General features: G+C 36.0%; 1 protein-coding gene across 1 annotated transcript in view; it reads left to right on the top strand.

Annotated features, from left to right (window-relative positions):
• Window positions 1–19,238, top strand: part of Ccser1 (coiled-coil serine rich protein 1) — a 1,141,328-nt gene that overhangs the window by 635,752 nt on the left and 486,338 nt on the right. Inside the window, exon 8 of the mRNA XM_029569084.1 lies at window positions 4,268–4,351. Coding sequence (XP_029424944.1) covers window positions 4,268–4,351 — 84 coding nt within the window. The remainder of the gene's footprint in view (window positions 1–4,267; window positions 4,352–19,238) is intronic.

Here is a 19,238-nt window from a genome sequence, read left to right as displayed (position 1 = left end):
ATTAAAGATATGAAAAACATTACCATTGAAATCTACCTGATGACTTTATATCCATGCTCAGATGCCAAGGATCTCAGAAAGTAACCGAATGTGACAAGTAATAACCTGATATATAGAGATTAGAAACACATGTGCAAACATCTTAATGTCAATTGCATTAAAAATGAAGTTTTCTGCATGAAACTCTATATTTTAATAACCAAATGGAGATCTTTTTTAAAGGTTAAAACCTCATTTAATTTTATGTCTTATAGGGTTTATACTGAGTACAATATTGTATAACTGAAATAATTCAACTGTAAACCTAAAGATGTACAGCCAATTTTGTAAGAGATGGAGCCTAGTTCAGAAAATTGTTATTGAATATGTCAATGCTGATGTAATGAAGTGCTTTTTCTAAGTATGTGGTTATTAAACAAATAATTAAAAATACAGGCATAAAATAACTTTGATATCTGTGTTTCAGACACATTTGTGTTAGACTTGAATGAGTTGTTGGAAAATCATTCTAAATATGACATAGCTTAAATTATGAAAATCAAAACTTAAATTACAATATAATTTTGATTTCAAAACTAAATATATATATATATGTTCTTATGTAGCTGTAAGTTAACCACATATACTAACTCTCATGACAATTTAGTTTGACTCGATGTTCTGTTTATACCTGCAACAAACCATTCTAAAACTTTTTCTAAAACTAGAAATTGTTTTGTTCATAATTTTATAATGCAAGCATTTAGAAGTGATGTACACTTCTTAATGGGCAAATCTAACTTTGATTTCTCAGAGAGAGGTGAGTTAGGGCTGCAAACGCCTGAAGGATCTCTCTGGCTAGATGTCTCATAGTTGGTAGTTGATACAGAGCTCTTGGGTAGCTCATGTACTGTCACTGGTCCCCTGTGGTCAGCTCCTCTCAATATATCCATTAGATATACATCCTTTCTGCAACATGGGAAGAAGTGTTCTAAGAGATCACCATGGAAACTGTAAGACCTTCACCGACCTCACTGTAAACTCTGTGTAATTACTCCTGTCTTGTACTATTATTTAAACAAGTCAGGAAGCTCTACTGAGATCTAAGGAGAGGAGTATGGACCCCGTCTTTAATGGCAGTAGTGTTAGCAAAGATTTGTCACACTCAATTCAACATGCATGAATAAATCAAGAGTAGTATAAGCCTTTTCATTCTACCATCAATATGATTTCTAACTTTGGCTGTGCAGCTGTTTCCTCTAATCTGAAGCTTTCTCTCCTGAAGGGAGGACAGAGGCTCAAAGGACTCAGGAAATAAATCCCAGGAAGCTCCTGAAATTTACAAGGTTGACAATGCCTCTTGTCAAGGTCATATAAGCACTAGGCACTTAGTAGGAGCTGCCTGCAAATTGTGCAAGGTGACCTAAGGATGTAGGTTGCGTGAATCATAAACCGTAAAGGAGTGGGATTTCTGGTAATCCTGCTGACTTTGAGTCATCCTTGCTCATTTAAGTAACCCCCTTACCCATGTTCCTGTAAGTAATCTCAATAAACTAACCAGTGCAATAAGCAACACTTGGCAAAATTGTTTCTTTGGTCTCTTGTCAGTACCCTTTCTATGGTAAGTAGACTTCTATAAATGTTTCCTTGCAAAAAGTCTTATAAGACCTCAACAGATCACTTTACTGTTATATGTATTGTATGACATTTGTATGTCATACAGTTTTGAAGATATAGTAATAATATTTAAGGAATACTGTTATGAGCCTTCATCTAAGTGTGTGTTATTATAAGGCTTTCATTTTGCATGTTGGACAGAACTAATAATAATGTATGTATATTTTCCTATATGTATCTATATAGCAACTGAAAACAGAATTTTAGGTCACTAATACTCATTTACAAAGCCATTCACAGAGAAGACTCATAAATTTGTTCTTGTGACATATAATGTTTGATTCATGTTATTCTATAAAAAATATAAGATTTTGCATCTATCTGATTTAAATTTGTCAGGTTGTGAACTTCTTGAGAATTTTTCCCAAGATTAAAACCTGAAGCTTTATTATTTTTAATTAATTTATTTTTATACAAATAACATATGTGTGTGATGCATGTATAAGTGCACTTGTGTCATGCCATCCCCTCAGAGGCCAGAAGAGTACATCAGATCCCCTGGAAATGGAGTTGTAGATAGTTTTTCGCTGCCATGTAAGCCCTGGGAACTGTGCCAAGGTCCTTCAAGAACAGCCAATGCTGTTAACCACTGAGCAGTCTCTGCAGCCCCGGTCTGGTGCTTTGTAAGTGGACACATTTTTTTAACTAATGTCTTTTTCATTTCCAGGAAGCAAAACAGAAGCAAATCTACAATATTAAAGTTATTAATATTTTATAGTTAATCTACAAAATGTTAATTAATTTCTATTGTTCATTCATCATCAACACCACCATATCTCATCTATCATCTATCTATCTATCTATCATCTATCTATCTATCTATCGATCTATCATCTATCTGTCATCTATCTATCATTGATCTATCTATCATCTATCTATCAATCAGTCAATCAATCAATCAATCACCTATCTGTCTGCATACACACACACACACACACACACACACACACACACACATATTAGCTATGGACTGCAGATCAGAGTCCATTTCACTAAAGAACTCACTAAGAGCTTCAAGGCTCCCATGTTTGTTAATCATTTCTAACCCTTAGCTCATGCTGTATCTGGAAGACTTGCAACTGTCTACCAAGGTCTTCACTAGGTGGATTTGCTGAACCAGAGGCTGAACTCTGCGAGCTGACTGAGATCTAGTTTTTCTTGAGGGACCCTCCACACACTGAGTGAAGAAGAGCCACCCCGAGTGCCACAGCAGGGGATTCCTGGCAGATCCTATCAGGACTAATACTTGTTCAGCTGACAGAATTTTCAGTATAAAATATGGTCTTTCTGTTTCTTCAGTTCTCGAAGTCTTCAGTTCTCCTTTTCTTTTCATATCCACCATTTCCCCTTCTCTAGTAAAGCTTTAGCAAACTTAACTCCATCTCAGGATTTAATTCCTAGGTAAAGCATGCAATAGTATGTTTTTTATAAAGGGAGTTAACTTCCTTTAGCTGAGATAGTTTATAATATTGAGAGATATAGCTAATAATACATATTTTGTCAACAGGCAGTTTCTAGCCTAGTGCTGCCATAGCTGCCATAGCAATTTTCATGAAATCCAAAAATGTGAATGTTGTATTTTATCTCTGTATGAATGGGAAAAGATTTTGAGGTGCCTGGACATTCAGAACCTTTGAAATTTCTCAAATAACCCAAAAGAAGAAAAGAAAGGACACAATGTCCTATACTAAAGAGCTTGATTTGCCCTGAAAAAGAAAATGACCGGTTTTATATTGGGAAGGGATGCAATTAATACCCACACAAGAAACGTTCTCATAGATAAGGAAAGTGATAGATATTGTAAAAACCAACCTAGAGGCATTTGTGTAAGAACCAGTAGTTGCTAGACTATGTGGATGTGTTAGCGGTGATGGAGCCCAAGAAATATTAAGGAATTAAAGAGTAAATAATTACTATCTGATTTGGCCCAGTGAGTAGATACAGGGAGTACCAAATGGTATCCTGGCTGTTATTTTAGAACAATGGGGGTGGAGAATAAAGGTGAAGTCTCTGAGGAGAGGAAAGAATAGGAAAGTGAACGTTGAGCTGGTGTGTCTACAGGCAATGCTGAGATTCTGACAGGGAAGATGTACATACAAGATGAAGTTTAGAAGACAGAGCATTCTGTAATGGGTTATCATATCTGAAAGATTAGCATAGAACATTAGAGGCCATGGATATGGATGTAGTGTACTAACACACTACCCTGGCTGAGTGTGCTTTGCACATTGAGAACATTAACTCCCCAGCTGCACCTAATGAAAGGGACAAATATTCTAGGGGCATCACTGAAGATGAGAGTATACCATGACCTTGATATGAGAATTACTATTTAGTTATAGCAAGGAAACAAGGAAACAAAGGTACCTCAACCCTATGTCTGTGTATATGGAGAAACATACACAGGACCTCCAGCACCATACCATTTTGAATACATTAGCTTTTGTTGTGTTTTGCAACTTAGAATCACTATGAAAAATATCACATCATAGGGAAATCTGGGTTTTGTATGTCACATGCAATTATCTCCCCCTGTGTGAAGCTGACTTTCTTTGTCAAGAGCAGAGTGGAAGGGCTAAGCATGTTCTACCATCTCTTTGATGTTTTCTAGGATATAATGAAAGATGAATGCTCTATGCTGAAGCTACAGCTGAGAGACAAGGATGAACTCATTTCTCAACTTCAGGCAGAGCTGGTAAGTGATTGTTGTCATGGAATACTTACTTTTAGGGTTGTTTGCTAGAACCCTTTATCTCTTAACACTGATATTATTACTTATAAGTTCTGCTGATGATTCAATATGACTGTCAATCTTATCAGCTTTACTAATGAAAATGTAGGCCTTTGATGACTTGAAGAATAGAAATGATGGTTTCTACATGTAGCAATTTATATAACACAAGACAAGGGGTCAAACCTTTCAGTTAAATCAGGAATCTTAAAGGCTAAGGCCTTCAGAGAGAATCTTACATGAAGAAAAGCACTTATTAATTCTGCAAAACTAAACAGATTTTGTTTTTCATATTCATAAAGTTATCATAGTATGACTTTTTCTTAATACGTGACAGGATTTTCAGGTAATGTGCAAATTACACAGAAGATAAAATATCTATAGTTCATATTTTAGGGATGCATTTGTTTTATATATCATAAAAGAATATGAGGAATCAAATACCGATAACATGAAAGCACATTTGCTATGTAAAAGGATGCGCAGTGGGCGTTATTGGTCTAGATAATTTTAATGTATGAATATATATGAACAGCAGTTCACAATGAATATCAATACTCTAAATGTAAATAAAAACCATAGTACTATGAAATAAAAATTAAAAGGAGTGAGAAAGAATGTTAATTCATCAAATTCTTAAAATCATATAAAAATACTGTACTGTAGAAGATACCCTGGCAATTATCAGTATCAAAATATAATTCCTAAGAAAAATATATTTACTACTATTTCATGTTTGACTACAGTAATGGTGTATTATTTATTAACTACAATTAAATGGCATCACTGAGCTTATAGATCAACAAGCTTCTGAGAACTCGCCATGTACTAGTGAGATGTCCAATTCATTATGTTTTGTGTTATGTTGTATTATAACAACTGACAGTGTTTTGCTGAAATTTGGCCTTTATTTAGACCATGTGTTGATGATCATGAGCATGTTAGTATGGCTTTGTAAAGCTCTAATCTATACTTGAAAACAGAGGTGCATCCTCAGACAAGAGAAATATGTCCTGTCTTATAATAGAAGAACTACCCTCTGACAAAGAAATAACTAATGTACTTATAAATATTATATACTACACAGTGAAACATTTTTATGTTTAATGTAGTCCTCTAGGCATATTTATAATGTAACCAAGGTTTTGTTTATATGACATAGAAAAATGTCTTTCAGTTTAATAAATATCAAGTACAGATGCTTATTATAGAATGGAATCATTAATCGTAATGCAGAGAGTATCTGTTCATCCACTCTGCCAGGGAGTGCTTATCTTCAATAATTAACTGTGGAAAGAATGTTCATTTTTCTTCTCAACATCAGGTGTGATCAGATTCAAAAGACAACATGTACAAGAATCAGACCTTCCCTTGTCGAGTGAACTGAGAAAGTTATTGCTTGCGGAGCCAATATTACACAGCCTTAATTACCGTAGTTCGGTGCCCCTCCCTCCAAAAGAGGACTTCAATTTTCTGACATCCTAAAATGACACGCTCATGAGGCTGGTTTTTTGTTTTGTTTTTGTGTTTTAATTTTCTTTTCTCTGAGCTTGAATTGTCCAAATTACTTTTGAAAATTTCCCAAGTAGTAACCAAGGTCCCATTTCAATGTGTATGCAATGTCCTTTGCATGAGTATCTTGGATCCTTCAACAAAGGAAATATGTTACCTTTTGGAATGTAGTTTGCTTTGTTAAAGAAGTCTTTCAGTAAGGAAGAACATGGGATGATTACAGAATTTAGAGAAGTGTTAAGAAGAATAACTTGTAATTAAAACTGCCTCTGAGGAATCCATGAGATTGGTACGGCACTACAAACTCCTGAAATCTGTGGTAAATAGAGTTCCCACAAATTTGGTCCGTCACAACTTGGTGGTTCTGATTGTGGGAATAAATAACTTTTGCATTTGTTTTCTTCTTACATTTGTTTATTTGTATGTTTGAGACATGATCTCACTGTGTATCACAGACCTGCTTGGAACTTACTGTGCAGCCCAGGATGACCTTGAATTAATGTAATCCTCCTGCTTTAGCCTCCCAGTATAAGAATTACAGGCGTGAGTCACCATACCAGACTAACTTACAAGAATTTTCCAAGACTGAAATTAAATTAGAAACCAGTTTAGTTCTTAGTTAATATCATAGAGAGTCATAATACCAGATAGTTTAGAAATTATTATCATAGGCTTTTTATTCCTTGACCTCTGCTATTGTACCAAGCTAAATTTATTTACCTGCATATGTTGGGAAAGGATTATCATTATGTTTATTAAACCAAATGGTAACAGTAAGACTTTTCACTGCTGTAACACATACCCGAGAGAGGAAAAAAAGAAGATTTTGGCTCATGGTTTGTCAGGCTTAGTCTATGTTCAGCTGGTTTCATTGCTTTAAGCCTGGAGGAAGACAAAATAGGGAGAAAGGGCATGCCAGGGAAAGTCTGCTCAACTTAAGACCACCAGGAGGCAAAGAAAAGGAACAGGAAGGAGCCAGGGCCAAGATACACCCTTCAATGATACTCTCCTAGTGGCCCACTTCCTCCAAATCAGCTCCACCACCTACAGTTCCAGCACCTGTGGATTAACCTCCACATTCACCCTGATAGTTTCACAGTTGTAAAGGGTTAATCCATGTCCAGATAGTGTTGATACAGAAGAGAATGTGATTTTTTCAGTAATCTTTCTGATAATACTTCTTAACAGCACTTTGAGCTGTGTATGACAAGGTTTTAGAAGCATCTCTGTCACTTCCCCACTAGATGCCATTAGTGCCCTACAGACATTGCTAAATGTCCTCTGTAGACAGAAATGTTCCCATTAGAGAACACTTGTTTTAGAGGTATTAGATTAATTTGTAGAGCACCAAAGAAACTGTATGTTGTAGGATAAGCATCTACTTACAGGTACCTAAGGAGGCTGGAACTCTGTAGACAGAAGGGATGGACCTTTCCTTAGATTATGGTGTGTGTGTGTGTGTGTGTGTGTGTGTGTGTGTGTGTGTGTGTGAAAGCTAATTTTAATTTTGCTTCGTACTGAAGTCAGGGGGCCTGATATGGAGCCAGAGTATGTGGGGTCCAGTAAGAATACTGTCCCTGGTTTATGGTTGGCCTTTGCACTGTGTAAACAGAGAGTGGCAGCTAGCATGCTCTGTGTTCTTTCCATCTGGTCCATCTAAGGACACTGACCTTTGGCCTCATCTACACAAAGTCACCCCTCATGCCATGCACTCTTCCAAATTTAATCTCATGGCTGCCAGGATATTTACTCTGTGAGTTGGGAGGGTAGAGTTCAGTCCATATCACATACTTGTGTGTGCTTAGTTAATATCATCAAAGAGAATGGTGTGAGACTAAGAAATTCTGTTACACAGTTTTTCTAGAACTAAGGGAATATTTAAAAATTATTCTTTTTCTACTACATGATTTCATAATTATTCTCTACGTCAGTACTCCTTGCTCCCTGAGTTGGTAGATTTCACAAAGCATGAATATGATACAAACTCAAAATAATAATCTTAATTTTATATTATACATTTCTGTTGTTTGGGAAAAGTATCATCATTAGCAACTGCATTCCTAATGTGAATATAGTCTATAGACAAACTTTTAATTTATCCATTTCTGTTTTCTTTAAAAAATGCTTCATGCCAGCCAGGCTTGGTGGCACACGCCTTTAATCCCAGCACTGGGGAGGCAGAGGCAGGCAGATCTCTGTTAGTTCAAGGCCAGCCTGGTCTACATAGTGAGTTCCAGGACAGCTGGGGCTACAGAGAGACCCCGTCTCAGAAAGACCAAACAACAACAAAAAAAGCTTCATGCTAAGAACCAGTTATTTCTCACAGAAACAATTTCAAAGAATCTGAGATTATCTATGAAATTTTCATGCATTACTTACTGTGATGAGTGTTATTGGTTTCTTTTGAATAAAAATAATGATTTGCAATCATTTTATGATGTCCAAGGGAACTTTAAATGCTAAATCATCAAGTTTTCCTTGGGTTATATTCATGGTTGGGCAACTAATTGGAGAGAACATAAAAAGAAATATGCACTGCAGCCAGAAAGGAGCTGGTTCTCAGCAGGCAACATCTACTTCCAGATGTTTCACCAGTGAATACAGTCTCTTATGCTCTGTTACAGGGTATAGCAAAGGCCATGGCTGTAATGATTTATGTTGATAGTATGGATAGGTGTCCTTAAAAGAGGAAGATCCTTCCTCCATGTCTGTCTGTCTCTCCCTCTGTTCCTCCCTCTTTTTCCACCCACCCTTCCTCCCTGTCTTCCTACATCCATTTCCTTTTCTCTCTCTATCTGTAAAAGCCATGTGAACCCACAAAGGGAAGGTAGCTGTCTGTAAGCATGTACAAGGGCACTCATAAGAACCCAACCGTGGTATCTATGTGGTCTCAGATGTGATTCATCTAAAACTGTGACTAAATAAGTTCTTGTGTTGACATTTTGTTATGGGAATTTGAGCTGACTCTTAGAAATACTGTCTTAGTCTGACCCTTATTTGTTATGGGCCATTTAGATTTATATTCTTTTCTGCCATGTCCTAACTAGGCATACTTCATTATTTTTCTTCTGGAATTTTGAATAGTGTTCAGGGATTGTATTCAACCCATTAAAGTTTTCCTTCAGGTTCTGATTTTTTTTTTCATTTAAAAATTCTACTATTTTGGGGAGCTGGAGAGATGGCTCAGAGGTTAAGAGCATGAGCGCTTTTGCAGAGGACCCAGGTTTGATTCCCAGCTCCCACATGGTGGCTAACAACCATCTGTAACTCCAGTTCTGAGGGGAATCCAATGCCTTCTGACCTCCCTGGGCATTGCACGACACGGGTGTACTTATACACATGCAGGCAATACACTCATATACATAAAAATAATAAATAAAATGTTTTCTAAAAATTCTATTATTTTCATGTTTGTTTTTCTTAGTCTGCCCTTCAAATCGATATTTTCTACACAGAATTAAGTTTTTATTCTGGAGCTATTTCAGTCACCAATTTGATTCTCAGAAATAACTGTGCTCATAATCTCAAATTATTCAAATTTTAAAATCATATTTTTAGTCTAGACATCAAACCACAAATTATATGTCATTAAATATTTTTCACATCTCGGTTGCTGTTTTGTAGTTTTACTTCTGTTCTACATGAAATCATTGTAGTTTTTGTTCTTTTGTCACAGGGTCTTTATTCCTCTTGAGATGCACTGTTGCCATTTGTTTTTGAGGCACAATATTGTTATATAGTCCAGACTTGCCTGGAATTTCCTATGTACCATAGACTATACTTGAAGTCTTGATTTGCCTGCTTTGACCTCTCAAGTGATAGGATCATAGCAGGCAGGCAGGTGCCTGTGCCTGGCTTCAGCCTTTTAAATTTTTTAAATTTATTTTTTGGGTTTTTTGGACACAGGGTCTCCTTGTAGCTGCAGCTGGCCTGGAACCAGCTAGTTAGACCTGCTGGCCTCCATCTCATCAAGATCTGGCTGCTTCTGCCTCCTGAGTGCTGGGGAGTAATGGCGTGTGCCACCACACCCGACTTGTGTGTGGTGCTATTTTATGTGCTTATTTTATTTAATTAAAAGCAACAAAATAAAATTAAGTAAACAAAAAAGTTGGACAAATAATTGCTAAGGAAGACTGAGTCATTAGGACAGAGCAGGAAGACCAGGGTAGAAGGCAAAGTAAAAAGAACATAGGGCTTGGTAAGGTTCCGTCAGCTTCATAGTGACTGGAGTGGATGTTACATAACCAATGGTATAGCACAGAGCTGAGATTCCAAATCAGGACTTCATAACAACTGACTAATATCCAAGTCTATATAAATGTAAGGAAAGAGTTTCCTTGTAGAATATATTGAGTGTTTTATGTGTTGAAACTATAACTCTCCTACCCAATACTTAGATTTTTGAGACTTTACTCATTTACTTATTAAGATATTTAATGGAATATGATATACACTAAAAGTCTAAATACAGTAAATATATTCATAAATAAAGAATCAGTTATAAAAATATGAGCTACTAAAATTTTTCACATAAGTAACTTTTTAAATTAATAATTTTAAGTGGAAGTATCTTTCTTGCTTATGAAAAGTTTTAGTTCCTTTCTCATCTGTTTAGTGAGGGTCATGTTGATGAATGCCATGTAGTTTTACTTTTATTGCTAATACAAAACTGAGGGACATTATAAACATTATCTTCATGTGCTAAGATAAATCTGAAAGATTTGTCATGAATACTGGAGCTGAAATGTAGCCTAGTGTTCAAGAATGGATATTTTCTTGTAAATGCTGTTCATCTTGTAAGTAACTACAGCACTCACATAAATGGTTTCAGATTGATTGAAAAGTATGCCCATTGGTTGAAAAGTATGCCCATTATGATAGCAAAAATAAAAGAAACCTGTATTTGACTTTCATTTATAGTTTTATTCAAAATATTTTTAAGTAAGTTGATGGACACTACTAACACACACAAAAATGAGCCATTTGACTGTGAGGAATAAACCTCAAATGCCTTAATTTGGGTCAGTATGCCATATTATACATTTATGGTTTGCACTGGTAATTCAGACCTATAGTACTTATACTTTGTAAAAACACTCAAATGAGTATGTATAGATGATGTGAAAAGCAAAAACAAACTTTGAAAGTATCCTATTATTCTGAATTTTATGTGTTCTACCATTAGGATTCTTCCCTCTGGAGTTTTGTTCATATTCTAGCTTGGTCTGAGGTAAGCATAGCAAGTACTTTCCAGTGTGTTTCATTACAAAGCAAACGTTTCCGAATAAAAGGAAAAAAAATGGTCCCCCACTCTGTATTAGTTGCATTTCTTTTCCTTCTGACCAAATATCTGACAAAAAGCAATTTAAGATGTGAAGGGTTTATTTTAGCTTATGGTTTAAAGGGATGTAGTCCAGCATGGTGGAGAAGGCATGGCAAGGGCGTGGGGACTTGCAGGGTCCACTTCTGGGAAGAAGAGGGGAGGGACAACCACAGTCCAGCTGGCTTCCTGCCTTCCCCTTCATCCAGCCTGTTACCTCAGCCCACAGGATGGTGCTGCCCATTCACAGGGGTCTTCTTCCTCAGTTTAACCTCCACAGAAGTGTCCAGAGCTATGCCTTCTAGTCAAGCTGACAATGAAGACTGACAATCACCCACCAAATAAAAGTTTTTTTAAAGTATGTTTATTATTACTGCATATGAACAAACATTTTGGTGGGAAGGGGGCAAAACAAAAATACTTCCTAGATTGGCTGTCCTAATCTTGTATTGATTAATATGGCATTTATGCTTGTCAGTTGGTAGTGAAAGTTTTCAGCTTCTAAGTCAGTCACCATATATTTCTAGTTTGAACTGCAAGAGGCTATATTGATGATAATGTAAGTACAATAATAATATAACTGACTGAAAGTCACCTCTATTTGCTATTTCTAATTTCAAAATTCTAAAAAATTGTTGCTAAAATTCCTCCCTTAATTTGTTTTTTTATCTTATTGTAACTAATTCTAGGTCGTGACTGAATTTTAAAGTGATATATATATAACTTATCACATTAATGTTAGTCATTTTCAAAAGTATTTATTTATTTTGTGTGTATGGGTGTATTGCCTACATGTAGTGCACCCATGTCCTGCAATGCCTATGGAGATTAGAAGAGGGAGTCAGATTCCCCTGGAACTGGAGCTACAGATAGTTGATAGCCACCAGTGGGCGCTGGAATTGAACCCAGGTCCTCTGGAAGAATAGCCAGTGCTCGTTTGTGTGTGTGTGTGTGTGTGTGTGTGTGTGTGTATTTCATACAGAACATCTCAATCTTAGCCATCTTTTTACCCCATTTCCAAGTGACACCCTCCCATAGCACCCCCACCACCACTGTACTTGATACATTCTGTCATCTGTGTTAAGGCCTATGGTGTCAAGTTAGTGCCCCCAGATGTTCTTCAGTGTAAGTTCATCTACTGAGGTCTAGTCAGCGTATCTAAAGTCCCTCACTTTAGGAAGATCAGCTCTTCCTCACCTAGCAGTAATCAGTTGCCAATATTTCTTCAACTAAGATTGGTGTCTGCTGTCCATTTCTCCAGTTCTATGCTGGGTTTCTGTCTGCTTGAGTTTGCATGGGACTTGTGTGTGCTGACACCATTGCTGTAGATTCATATGAGCTGGGTCCCAGGAGCTTGTAGGACTCTGTTTCCATATGGTCATGCACCTCCTCCCTGGCTCTTAAAATCTTTCCACCCCCTCATCCACAATGTTCTTTGAACCATGGGTGGGTGAAATTTAATGTAGGAGTCCTATCCAAAGAAACTCTTAATATCTGTGCTTTGGCCATTTGTGATCTTTTGTGTTCCTGGCCCTCTGTTGCATGAGGGAACTTCATTTATGAGAACTGAGAGATTCATTAGTGTCCTCTTTATCCCTGTTCAATGTTCCATGAGCCTTAGGTGTAGAGGTTGCATTGTAGATGTGTCACTTAGGCCTGGGCAATTCATAGATAATGTCTGTGTGTGACCAGTTGTGATACTTGATATTGGTCTCTATCTGGTGCAAAAGAAGTTCTTTGATGAGTGGTTACTGGACTATTTGTCTATAAATATAAAAGGATGCATAGTTTGTACATAGTAAGAAATTACATTTGTCTAGGAATGTCTTGGGGTTTTCTCTAAGATCTATGACCTCTCCAGCCATGTGTATTTGGTTATTTTACAGTACCACACTTACGTTTCCTCCCATTGAGTGGGCTTTAGTCCAGTTAGGTAGCAGTTGATTGCCCAAGATAAAAGTACCACTGCACCAATGTTGTATGTTATACTGGTCATTGATGTAGTTATTTGGTCTTGAAGCTGGTGTTGGACCATCAATTGATGTTTTCCCTTAGCAGTTTGCATAGTGCTGCTCATTTTTAAAATGTTTAATAAATTTTAAAATGAAAACTAACCAGTAGACTTATAGTTACAGAGATGAAACACATGAAGGAATTCAACTACAAATTTCCCTTATGGGTAGTACATTTGTAACTTTACAGAACCTAGCTAGATTTAATACAGTTTATATTTGTTACCTGGGTGGTGTCAGGTATAGCTGTATCAACAATAGATTCAAAATGAAAATGAAAGGATGAACTTACTTTACTAAATTCTGTCATCTAATGGAAGTATTCAGGATTTGTTTGAACTTAAGAATGAAAGTATTAGGCATCTGTGAGACAGCTCAGTTGGTACTTGCTGCCAATTTAACTGACTTTGATCTTCAGAACCCACATGGTGAAAGTCGAGAACCAACTTTCCACAAGTTGTCCTCTGAACTCCATCCATCCATACAATAGTATACATGCACGCGCGCACGCGCGCACACACACACACACACAAATGTAATAGTTTTTAAAATATTAAAGTAATAGCCTGTGGACTGTAAAGTACATACTTTAAGGTAAGCCTTGTAGCTTGAGTTCATACATTAAATATTTCACTGAGTTTTAATACCTCAAAAGCTGATTTTTCATTTTAAAGAGTCCATTATTTAGTTCTAAAGTAATATGCTCAAAGAAACATATATTCCCTACATCACAAAGATGATTAAGTAGCTATCTGTGACTCTTCTCTATGCTGATTAAAACTTTCTAATTTCTACCTCATATTTACAAAATTCAAGGAAAGATTTGGTTAGCTGTTTTTCTTTTCTGGCTATTGCTAATATCCATTTAACATAATGAATATTATTTAGTCCTAAGTTTTTCTTACAGAAAAGAAAAATATTAAAAGTCTGTTCCAGGTATCCAACACAGTAGACACATCACTTAATTGAGCACTTATCCTTGTGTAACAAAAATATTGTCTCAGGAAAGTCAAATAATATAAAATAAGATTAAAAATGTAATCCTTATTGTGTTACTTTATTTGCTCTCATTCAAAGTAAATACTGAAAAGTATATTCTTAAATGGATGTAAACAATCATTTTTTCCCAGCGCTCTCAGATACCACTCACTTATATGAAGGCTAGCAAACCTCTTGGCTGATTTGTCAACATTTGGATAGGAAGGCATGGGGGATGCTTAGGAACCACAGAAGTGATGAGTTTTAAAAACTTGAAGGCAATTGAAACGCTGAAATTATAGCATTATATGTAATCAGGTGCCTACACATAACAAAGGGTGTTAAAAATAAAAGTCTAACAAAAAATACGTAGAGTTGAATAGCTCTTTACCATGAATCTGAAGTGAAGAACAATTTTGATTTAGTTAAAATATATATTTAGAATTCAAATTGAATGAAATTTTACACCCTTGAAGATTTAATAACAGAATAATTCCTAGTTGATAAGAGAAACATCCATCCTGTGTAAAACTCATATCCTGAATTCATCTTAAAAGTAATTCCCCTCTTGCTCTACATTCTATTATAATTTATAGTATTATTTCATGCCAGTCATTTTAAGATAGAATATTACAGCCCCATGGAAGATTTACATAAGAACAGGCAGCTGTAAGTACTTTCAAATCCTCTTTCTTTTTCATATTTAGGAAACATTAGGAACAGAAAAGAAATAGATTAGGTAGACTTAAACATTATTAAAGTGTCAGGCTACTTTTCTTCTTTTTTCAGGAGAATTAATTGCATATATTCCAGAAAGGGCTTATCTCAGCAGTAATTACTCTCCTAGTCAGCTCTGTGAGACAGATGTGGAGTATGAATGTGACAATATCCTATGATACATAATGGGGATTGGCCTCTGATTCCTTCCACACTCCAGTACCCTGATGAAGAGCTGCCAAAAGATAGCATCTTTCATATTCTGCAGCATTTGCTGGAGCAGTTCTGCATATTTGTTTAAGTCTTTATCATGCAGTGTTGTCATACTGCAGTATGTCACAGATACAGAGAAACACTGGTGGCATGGCTTAAATGCCAATAGGAAAATGTTTTCACTTTAAGGCAGGAACAGAGTTTCAAAGGAGGTTGTAGCCACATTGTGACTAAATTGGGTATCTAGCTGAAATTAATGTTTACATAAATTTCAACCATTGATTATTATTTATAATTTTTATCTCCTCTGTCGTGTATATCATGCAATTTCCACAATATCCTCTTTCTTTTACTCTTTACTTTTATACTCGTAGAGATTCCAGAACTTGGTGTAAAATTTATCAAGTACAACCATTTAAGTAGGCATCGGGACATGAGGTATAAAAAGACAGAATTAGTTTAAAAAGTTAAAAATTTATTGAATTATTGTGGAAATTAATAAAAATAGACATATATGTATTTGTAGATATTTTAAAGAAAATTATAAATTTAGAGATCAAATTTGCTTATATTAGCAATTCATGAATCAGGTTTGATCTCATCTGAAGGTTTGGAAAAGGGGCCTCCCCTGACAGGGCGGAGCAGTGAGTTTTTACAAGGCAGTTTTAGCCAGTATAAGGAAAAAGCATAATGCTAAAAGTGTACTGGCTAACACGGCTAACACCTGGTTACTTTACTTGTTAGAATTGAAGCAGAAGGAATCTTGTATTTACTCTGGTTGAAACTGGGCTACTTACGAATTTAGCTATTATCTTTCTATGAAGGTCAGACAAACTGGTCAGATGTAGAGAATAAGTGTCTGTGAGGTGCCCAGCCATGAGTGACACATGTACAATGAAAGTTCTATACCTAAGACTCAGGGAACATTGCAGAAAATGGGTGAAAAGAATGTAAGAGCCAGGGGACAGGACACCTGCTGCCACTTAAAAGGTTATAGACATGACAGGGAGGCTGCACCAGTGCAATCTCCACAATGTGGTAATCTGACAAGATCTGCGTAATGACACAACCAGGTGGCATGCCAAAGTGAACGTGGGAAACTTCATGGGATCCCACTTTATGATGGAGATCTACAGGAAATTAATACATGCTGAGGGAGGGAAAATCAGTTTTTCCCATCAACTACTTCCCTGAGATGTTATCTAATCCCGAGGGGCCAGCGCTAAATGCAGTTATACAGGAGCACCACTAAATGATCTTAGAGAAAACCCAAAGGTTGTCACATCCCTCTAGTTAAATTTTTCTATCATAATTAACTAAGTTGACACTAAAAGGTATTAAGTAAATTCTTAAACCTAGAGATCTACAAAGTGTCACATCAAAAATCTGTATCTACTTAAATTTGACTATATTTGCATTGTCCATTTCCTTACCTGAAACTATCTCTTGCTTTGGTGGCATGTACAGACTTTCTGAGTGTCAGACATCATGGAGCAAAGAAGATAGATTATGCCAAGATGGGTATGGTGCTTGAAAAATGTAAAAAATTATGGAATTTGTTTGCTTTAAAGTGAGAAATTCTTAAATTTCTTATAGTTTCCTAGACACAGTGGTCAATTTTCCTTTTATTAAGTTCCCTATCCTAACATCCTTCACACCTCGTGGCTTATTACACAGCCAAAGAGGATTAACTTGAATCAGTGTGTGAAGGCTCCTAGGACTGGAGGGCTCTGCCCCCAACATTCCATGCAGCATGAGGATGCTTGAGCAGTGCTTTAGCCTGACACTGCCTTGCCTTCACTTAAAACTGATTTCATGTTTGATATGCAAAGAAATCCTATGCTGCGGAGGAAGGAGGTTGGGTCAGATATTTGCTCCCTGATAGTCTCCTCTTGGCTAATCTGATTTTTAAATTAAAAACAGTAGGCGCTGTTTCCTCAGTTATCTGTCATTTCCCACATTGCTATCTTAGATGCTGTATCCTACCTTGTTATAACATGTCATTAGAGAATGCTGCATCAATATTGGGTTCTGAAGGATAAAGGTCTATACATTTTGTTCTGCTCTGAACTTTGTCACAATAGGTGGATTTGTTTTAGGATAAACGGCTGGAAGATGACATTATGCTTGCTACAGTGCTCAAAATTGGCTATATAATTTCTTTGAGTTATCTCCAATGTATTGCAAGAGTCAGACACTTGGCAAGTATAATATCATCCATCTGATGTAATTGAACTTAAGGCTGGGAAAATAACACTTTATTTTATCCTTGAAACTTTAAGAACAGGACTGTAATTTTATCAACAGCAAACATCATTTTAAAAAGGGTGCCTTTTTGAAATAAAGTTTTAGTGAGTCTGATTTTAAAGTTTACTCTCACATTAAAACTGCCTCTAAATGAACAGATTTTGTTTTAATTTTGTTTTTCTTTTTTCAGCTGGGAATATAAATAGTAAGGGCAGATAGAATACTTGATAATATAACCAAAACACTTTAGCTATAGCAAATGAGGATGCTATTGAATGAATGAATGAATGAATGAATGAATGAATGAATGAATGAAAACTATATAGATATTTCTAGGTTGTAGAAAGCATCGGCTTCATTAACAAGTAATGAATGTAAGGATGATAATTTGGGGAGTATTGATCTTTCCCTTCCCCCATCTGATTCCACCTCTCTTATTGTTAAGTTCCCTCTGGGTAATAAAATGACCATAAGAGCATTATATTTAAAGGAAAATTGCACTCTAAAACACTGAAATAGTACAACTTCATGACAAAGAACACAGAGAGGGCAAATCTTTGCATTTCATAGATCTGTCCATTTAGCAACAAAAGGCATTGGTGTGTTCATCCTTAAAACATATGGAATAGCTGGGCATGGTGACACACTAACACACACATTTAATCCTAGCACTCAGGAAGCAAAGGCAGGCAGATCTCTGTGAGACTGAGGTTAGCCTGCTCTACATAGCAAGTTCCAGGCCAGTTGGAGCCTCAGGGAGACCTTATAAAAAATAATGGCTCAATGAAATTGTGTCTTAAGTATAGCATCCACAGATGAAATACAGAACTTAGTTTTATAAAGAATACATTTCCCATAGATAAATAAGAAGAGTCAAACTTTCTGATAAACTAGCTATATGTCTCCCTGTTTATAAACCATCTTCAAGGGACTAGACAAACACAGTTACTATAATTTTGCGGCCTATGTATCTTTCATTACCCAGTGCTTTTCTAATGACCTAAAGGGTTCATTTCCCTTTAATGCAAGGTCAGTGTCAATTGGCTTCTGAAATTATAGAGACTCCTAGAAATCTTATTATGTTCATTCCATGGACTGCTTTCTTGGCAATAAACAAAGCCTGTGCAAAAGTGAGAAGCCTAAAATACAATTCATTTATACAAAGCTATTCAGTCCCAAAACTCGAACCAGTTTATAACCTATCAGCATTCACATATGTATTCAATAAGTAAGTGAATGTCATTTTCAGTAGGCAAAATAGTAATGTGTCAATTGAAATAAATAATCCCTACAGTGTACTATATGTGCAACTTTAAAGGAATTTTTAATGATTTTTCACAGTAAAGAAGTTTTTATTAACATCTCTATCAATTAGCCCTCATGGAAGTCTCTCAAATCTGTTTCTCTTCCTAGTATCCACTTGGCTGCTCGCAATGATCAGGTTTTCAGTAGGCAAAATAGTAATGTGTCAATTGAAATAAATAATCCCTACAGTGTACTATATGTGCAACTTTAAAGGAATTTTTAATGATTTTTCACAGTAAAGAAGTTTTTATTAACATCTCTATCAATTAGCCCTCATGGAAGTCTCTCAAATCTGTTTCTCTTCCTAGTATCCACTTGGCTGCTCGCAATGATCAGGGCAACACCCAAAGTGAACCATTTGTTTCTTGCTAATAATTAACTTTTTTTTAAATTTTTAAAAATGATTTATTTAATAACAACATACTTAGAAGAAGCATATCATTACAACACAATTGACATATTCAATAACGTTTTCCTGAGGTAGGATGCATCTCTTTCAAATTTGGCTGTAAATTTTTAGGTTTACAGTTGAATTATTACAGTTATA

The sequence above is a fragment of the Nannospalax galili genome, unplaced genomic scaffold, assembly GCF_000622305.1.
Source record: "Nannospalax galili isolate Female #2095 unplaced genomic scaffold, S.galili_v1.0 scaffold441, whole genome shotgun sequence".
In the NCBI taxonomy this organism is placed as follows: Eukaryota; Metazoa; Chordata; class Mammalia; order Rodentia; family Spalacidae; genus Nannospalax; species Nannospalax galili.
The sequence above is the reverse complement of the archived record's forward strand: the minus strand, read 5'-3'. Positions and strand labels throughout refer to the sequence as shown.